General features: G+C 30.5%; 1 protein-coding gene across 1 annotated transcript; it reads left to right on the top strand.

Annotated features, from left to right (window-relative positions):
• The first annotated feature begins 2394 nt into the window (after window positions 1–2394).
• LOC145106725 (uncharacterized) lies at window positions 2395–6932 on the top strand. Its single transcript, XM_079043658.1, has 6 exons — window positions 2395–2415; window positions 2502–2699; window positions 2781–2904; window positions 3274–3801; window positions 3872–4084; window positions 5896–6932. Exons 1-6 carry the CDS (start codon window positions 2395–2397, stop codon window positions 6930–6932), a joined length of 2121 nt encoding a protein of 706 aa, XP_078899784.1.
• Window positions 6933–7947: the final 1015 nt, after the last annotated feature.

Genomic DNA, 7947 nt, shown 5'->3' with positions numbered 1-7947 from the left:
GGAAGTCTTTCAGGTGCTTGAGTTTGGGTTTGTTGGGAAGGTTGATTGTTGGAATCCAAAATTTTGGTTGTTGGAATCGAAAACACATCAAGTTTTTATAAAAAAACTTATTTAATATTATTTATTAACTGCATTTTAATAAAAATATAATAATTATAGATAAAAAGGTTAAATGATAGTATAATCATTTTGATCGTCTAAAGAAAAAAGTTAATGTAATGATTAGGGTGGGCAAATTTATGGAAAAGGAGTAATTGGTACATGTCTCTTGATGTTATAAAAACCATAGAACTTCTATTTTGGACATATCAATCTACAACATCAACCTATATCCATCAACCTATATCTCTAGTTTTATTTTTTAGGTGAATGATGGTAAATTATCTAACCACCTTAATAGTCTATCTTTTTCTATTATCTAGCCTAATCATTTGATTTATTTTTATCATTACTATATTATAACAAAATTATTACATTAACTTTTTATTTAATTATTACATTATTATTTTACTAACTTCATTATAACAAAAAAATTAATTATTTTACTAATAAATTTTTTTTATTTTTCAAACCTATAACATAAAATATGTTAAACAAAACGTTATATATATATATATATATATATATATATATATATATATATATATATATATATATATATATATATATATATATATATATATATATATATTATTTTTTGTATGTGATTTATTAAAATAATTTTTATAAAACGTTCTAAAATTACAAATATAGAAAATAATTTTTTTAATACTAAACTAAAAAAACTAATTTAAATAAATTTAATACATAAAAACATTAAAAAAAAGACTAATTCCATTTAAATAAAAAGCCCACCTCTTGTTAGCTCTAAAACCCATATTTTGTTAGGTCATTACCCACTTATAAAAGAAAAATAAAACCGTAGAAAACGTTAATATCTTAACAACCACCATCAAACATTCTCTCGTCACCTTAAAATAAAAACACTAACGATCACCACTTGCGAATACCACCATTGTCGGTCAGCTAAGAACCATCTTCTGCCACCCAAGAACCATCGTCTGCCGCTTAAGAACCATTGTCGCCACGAACCATCGTACCTCTCTCTCTCTCTCTCTCTCTCTCTCTCTCTCTCTCTCTCTCTCTCTCTCTCTCTCTCTCTCTCTCTCTCTCTCTCTCTCTCTCTCTCTCTCTCTCTCTGTTATGTTATTTTCGACCTGATGGTCGGAGATATGTTGCCGGAGTTGGTCACGGCAGTGGTTAGTGGCGACGTTAAATCACCGGCAGTAAATGATGGCAGTGGGCGCCGGTGGTGGTGACATAGTCTTTAATGACTAAAGATTAAAGCTATAAAAAAAGCTACCAGAGTTGGTCACGACGGATCTATAAAAAAAGTTGTCGGAGTTGGTCACGGCACATCTATATACTATTAGCACAAATTTATTTGTGTATAAGCAATAATTAGACAATCAATCCCATCATCATATTTGTTGATTCCATATTTTCAATTGTTTTTATATTTTTCATTTTCTTCCCTTTCAATCAGATATAAGTTACAAAAAAAATCTTTTTTACTTTTTATTCTTTTTAATTTCAACAACTTTATATGAAAGACACATATAAAAATAAATACTAAAAATCTTAAAAATATATATTCAAAATAACATCCATTAAAATGTTAAGGTATGTATTCTAACCATTTTCAGTAAATTTATTTTTCATCAAAACGTTAATAATATATTTTATTATTTTTAAAATTCATATTATTAACGATCAACCAATTTATAATTTTTCTAACCCATTGCTAAAAACATTATTTAAGTAAAATTAAGTAAATTAATCATCTATTCAATTTAATATATTAAAATGACAACTGACATATATCATTACAATTATGGTTTTAAAATGCGTGCCAGTCAGTGCCAATCAATTTTATCGATAAGTAATATTACAACTTTATACTTTCAGTTTACGTTGTAGTTTTAGAAAAGACCCTAGATTTTTTTTAATTTATATCTTAAACCCTTAAAACTTTATTAATTTTGAAAACTAACAAATAGAAACATATTATTTAATCATAAAAGTTGTATAATAAAATGATCTCATGAATACATTTACAAGAAGAGTAATAATGAATATTATTAAATATTTTTAAATATTAATGAAAAAAAAGTTAATTTGTTAAATAAGAAATATAAACTATGAACCATTAACAAAAATAGAAGGGATAAAAATGAAAATTTGGTTTCAAATTCTTACTATATATAGACGATTGGTATTTCTTATTTATTAAACTGAAAGCGACTTGCAATGTCAAGTAACTTTCGTTAAAAGCAAACATATGATATTTGTTATAAATATAGATTTTATTAAATGGCAAGTTGGGAATAATAGATGGGTGACACATATTATGAGGTATTTGTACTTAACATTTCTTATTTTTTATTGTTTTTTTTGTTAAATGTATGTTTTTCGCTGTGTTATGTTTGTGTTATGTTTAGAGAGATGATATTCATCCAATGGAGACAAATGAAGTAGATGAAAATAATAGCTTGAATGAAAGTAACTATTTTTTCGATGACACATCGCCATTCGAAACGGATATCCATCCAATGGACACAAATAAAGCCGATGAAAATAGTAGTTTGAATGAAAGTAATTATTTCTTCGATGACACATCACCATTCAAAACACATAAGGTATAAATTCATTAGTATATTGTTACAGTAATGTTAGCAACAAATGGATTTGTTAGCTACTGATAATAATATAATTGTCAGGTGTTCAATTCTCGTCAAGAATTGATGGATTGGGTGCAAAATGTAGCAAATACTTTAGGTTATGTCATCGTCATAAAAAATTCTAAACGTAACTTTAATGTTGTATTTCAAAGTGACTGTGGAGGTACATACAAAAGTACACAAATCTCCAAAAAAACAGGGAAAAAAATTTAATTGTCCATTTAGCCTACAGGGTAAATATTCGTCAGTAGATAATTCTTGGAAGATAAAAATGATATGTGAATTTCATAACCATGAGCCGTCATTATATTTGGAAGGTCATCCTTATCCACGACGGCTAACTGAAAATGAATGCCGAATAGTGGTAGATTTGTTGAAAAAAATGTCAAACCAAAAGATATATTATCTTCACTAAAAAACCTAAATCCGAAAAATGTATCTACTCTCAAAACTATCTACAATGGAGACGAAAAACTTCGACGTAGGGAGAGATAAGGTAAGACTCAAATGCAAGGTGTTATGGAATTTCTAGATCAAAATGGATATGTTTATTATAGTCGTGCAAATGTTTTGAAAAATAAGTTAGAAGATTTATTCTTTTCTCATCCAAGATCATTAGAAATATGGTGTGCATTCCCACATGTCTTGTTAATGGATGCAACATATAAGACAAACAAGTACGGGATGCCTCTATTGGAGATTGTTGGTGTAACTCCAACAAATATGACGTTTTCCATTGCATTTGTGTACATGCATGAAGAAAAACAGTCCAACTATGTTTGGGCTTTAGACTGTCTAAAATCGGTAATGGAAGGATGTATGTTGCCGCGTGTTATTGTGACTAATAGAGAAATGGCTCTCATGAACGCATACGCTATTATATTTCCAGATCCTAAAGGATTACTTTGCAGATGGCATATAAATAATAATATCATGAAGAAATGCAAATCATGTTCGGATGTTCTTTATACATCATGGACTAGGTTGGTTAACTCTGAAACAAAGGAAGCATACAACAAGAATTTGGCACAAGTTGAAAAAATTACGAACACCTATCCAGGTAGTTTTAAATATACATTATAATATGTTATAATTCATTACATCAACTGAAATTTGTTTATGTATTTCAGATGCATTTGTTTATCTAAACAAAACATGGTTGACACCACACAAAGAAAAGTTCGTGTATGCATGGACCGATAAGTTTCTTAACTTTGGCAACTACACAACTAATAGAGCTAAAAGTCAACATGCCAAGTTAAAAAGATATGTCGAAACATCACGATCAGATATTGCCAAATCAGTGAAGCGTATTGATGATGTTGTTGAGTCACAATACACAGGTATAAAAGCGAGTTTTGCGCATAACAAAATTTTGATTGTACATCGGTACTACGAAATACCACATCTAAAACGACAAAACTACAAATTTGGTCCTTGTGGTTTGTAAAAAACTTTGGATGGGGTCCAAAATCTTTTCGAATTGCATGGATGATCCAAAATCAAAAACTTTCCGTGATTTTAGTCCTAAAAAGGTTAAAATGACTATTTTGCCCTTATTATTTCTATTTAACATTTTTTTAATTGGTTTTAGTATTTAAATAATCATAAAAAATTAAAAAAAAACTTATCATCCTCTTTAATAATTATGAAAAAAGAAAAAATAAAATCAACTACTCAACCCCTCCAGCTCTCTCTATCTATCTATCTATCTATCTATATATCTATCTATCTATCTATCTATCTCTCTCTCTCTCTCTCTCTCTCTCTCTCTCTCTCTCTCTCTCTCTTCCCAAACGACACCAACCAAGCAACCACCCCATCCTAATTTCACTTATTCACCACCACCACCACCACCATACTCCTCCATCTCCACCACCCTCATCTTCATCTCTTGCTGTGGCCTACCCCCACCGTCGGCGTTGCTGCCTACACCGTCCTTCCTATCGACCCATCGTCGGCCATAACTTTAGATTAATGAGCATGAAGTTTATATGGGTTCTCTAAGTTCATCTTCATCCTCTATCTGCATCTTCTTCTTCCTCTAGCTGTAAATCTGACGACCTCCTTATCATAGATGCATCTCTAAGTAGAACAGGTTCGACGACCTTCTTATCACCGTCGACCCTAGAAATTCCAACATCCAATTTGGGGGTTTTATGCACAATCAAGAACAAACATGGATCCAGGTACAAAATTTCTTTGGCTTATGCAATGCTAGAAGGTGGATTCAACAAATATATCATCTCTATTGGAGAATACGAGATTTTACAAAATTTAGATCGATTGAATGAAGAAAGAAGAAGCAGTGATGTTATTGGTTCTGATTTGAGGTATCGAAAACGGTGTTGGTTGATTTCTTGCTAACCTCTATTCATCCACGCCGATGTTCATACATGAATCCCCTCCAGATGAGTTTTGTTGATGCTAGTGTTCTTATCAGTGAAGATGGGTGAGTCTTGATTTTATCCCTATTGCAAAACAATATGATACCCTTTGTAAGGAATCACCAAGAGGGTTAGCGGAGTACCAATTCTGGAAGAGAATTGAGTCGACGAGGTAGCATTTTCACATGAACCGGTCCTCATCAGAAAATCTCCATTGTGATGATGAGTCTTCATTGTAGATCAATGTTGAAGAAGCTGTCGACAATAATACTAGAACTCTTCCATGGAATCCTACAAAAACAGAGAGAGAGAGAGAGAGAGAGAGAGAGAGAAAGAGAGAAGGATTAATATAAATATACAAAAAGGAAAAGGAAAAGAAATTAAAAAAGAATCATTGGAAGGGCATATAAGTCATTTTAGGGTGTATGTGGACGAAATTCAAAGATAATAGAGTTTGAGAGGACCAAATCCACATAAAGTTTCTGATTTTGGACCATCCATGCAAGTTGTAAAGATTTTGGACCCCATCCAAAGTTTTTTACAAACCATAAGGACCAAATTTGCAGTTTTGTCCATCTAAAACCATTGTGTCGTTTCGTTTTAATTTATGCACTTGATATCATTTTCAAAGAATATGAGCGGTCCAAAGAGTTTGGATTTGTTTATGAAAACTGTGGATGTCAAGTACGTACAAGTTATGGGTTGCCATGTGCGCATGAAAAAACTATATTTGTTAAAAAAAGGTCATTATGTACCGCTTCATTCAGTCGATAAATTTTGGAAGAAACTTGATTTATTAGAATGCAAATCATTAGAAGATGACAATTTGGATTGTCCAGTTGAGGTAAATATGTTTAATGCTCATTACGAAAAACAATCAAGGCCTGTTAAGTTAAGTTTAGCAAGGAAGTTACTTAACCTAATCACGCCGTCAACAACTTCTGAACCTGCTACTCACAAAACTACTCGTGGGCGCCCCTCCTTAAAGAAGAAACTTTTCAAGAAAACTCATATCGATTTAAATCAGGACCCACCAACTCAAGATCCACCACCTCAAGATCAACCGACTCAAGCGCCACCAACTCAATATCCGTCTAGACGTAGTATTTTTACTTATACGCTTGATTATATGTCGTCTAATTTGTTTGATCTAAACCAGGAACCGGATATGCACAGTACGTACTCGTTCCGAGAACCTCCAATGTTCAACTCAACCTTTAATCAGGAACAATCGATGCATAACTCGTACTTCAACCAAGAACAAGTAATGTATAATTCAGATCCACTTATGAATGAAATTTCGTATGAATTTCATCCATATGTCACAAGCATACAAAACGTGAGGGGAGATGGAAATTGTGGATTTCGTGCAATAGCTGCATGTCTCGGTTATAGTGAAGATAATTGGCCTCAAATCTGCTTAGATTTACAGAATGAGTTGTTAGCACACCCAGCTGAGTACGCACAGATTTTTGATTACGATTTAAACACCATACATCACTCATTGAATTTCAATGGATCACGTTTCGCCCTAAAAGATCGTTGGTTGATTATGCCGGTCACAAGCTTTCTCATTGCTAACAAGTATAGTGTAATAGTTATTTTTCTAAGCAAAGATAGTCCATCAACATGTTTTCCACTGTGGCTTGGTCCCCAAGACATCTCAACTCATAGAGTTGTTGTTATTGCTCTTGTTAGGTTTATTTACATGGAGCATATCCAATGCCTACTATTTTGCCACTTTGGCGTCACAACAGATCATCACGGTCTGCTGGATGGGAAACTTTTTATGCTACTCGCCTGAATTCCTACATTTCTCCATTTGCAACACACAATAATTGTAACAATTCTACGGTTATAATATCTGATAATTAATAAAATCAAGTTTATGTTTTGTTATTTATAATTATTAAGATCTCTATAAATAAAAAAATTGTTTTTTTTTTAAATTTAGCAAATAGTTTATATATATAAATGATTTTGACGAGATAAAATTAATTTAATATATTAAAAGTGGTTAAAGTGCTAACTGTAATATATCAAGTCAGTCAATTCGTCGTGTAAATGGATTGGATTCGTGTATTTAGAATAACCCTTAATTTTTCTATCGCATAAAATTCAACATCGGCAATTTTCCATTCAATCTATCTTAATTTGTCAATTAATTTATTTACAACATGATTTATTTAAAAAATTCAATAGCGGCAATTTTACGTTCAATCTATCTTAATTTGCCAATTAATTTATTTACAACATGATTTTTTTTCCAATAATAATGCTATCAATATGTTAAAGATAGAATATATATTAATTATTAAAAGCTATAAGTTAAATTAAATTAAGATGTCAAAATAAAATAAATAAATAAATAAATTAAATAAATGATGTATAACTTGCATACATATTTAAAAGGGGTATAAGTCGAAATATATATATATATATATATATATATATATATATATATATATATATATATATATATATATATATATATATATATATATATATAAAATGTTTACACTCAACCTTATTTAAGTAATAAAAAGTAATGATTATGAGAAACAGTATAATGTGAAAACATCAATTCATTCGTGTAGATGGATAGTTGTTCGTGCAGTTAGAATCATCCTATATAAAAAAATTGAAATTACATAGTCAACCATTACAATTTTCAATGTTAAGAAAATATGTAAAAGCTGAAATGTTAACCATTACAATTTCCAATGTTAAGAAAATATGTAAAAATTGAAATGTTAAGTTTTTCTGGAAATAGCTATAAATCCAAAAAAGAGAAATAAAAATTAGTCAGTTAGGATAGT

The sequence above is a fragment of the Lactuca virosa genome, chromosome 4 (genome assembly GCF_052849685.1).
Source record: "Lactuca virosa cultivar CGN04683 chromosome 4, Lactuca_virosa_CGN04683_v6, whole genome shotgun sequence".
Lineage (NCBI taxonomy): Eukaryota > Viridiplantae > Streptophyta > Magnoliopsida > Asterales > Asteraceae > Lactuca > Lactuca virosa.
The sequence above is the reverse complement of the archived record's forward strand: the minus strand, read 5'-3'. Positions and strand labels throughout refer to the sequence as shown.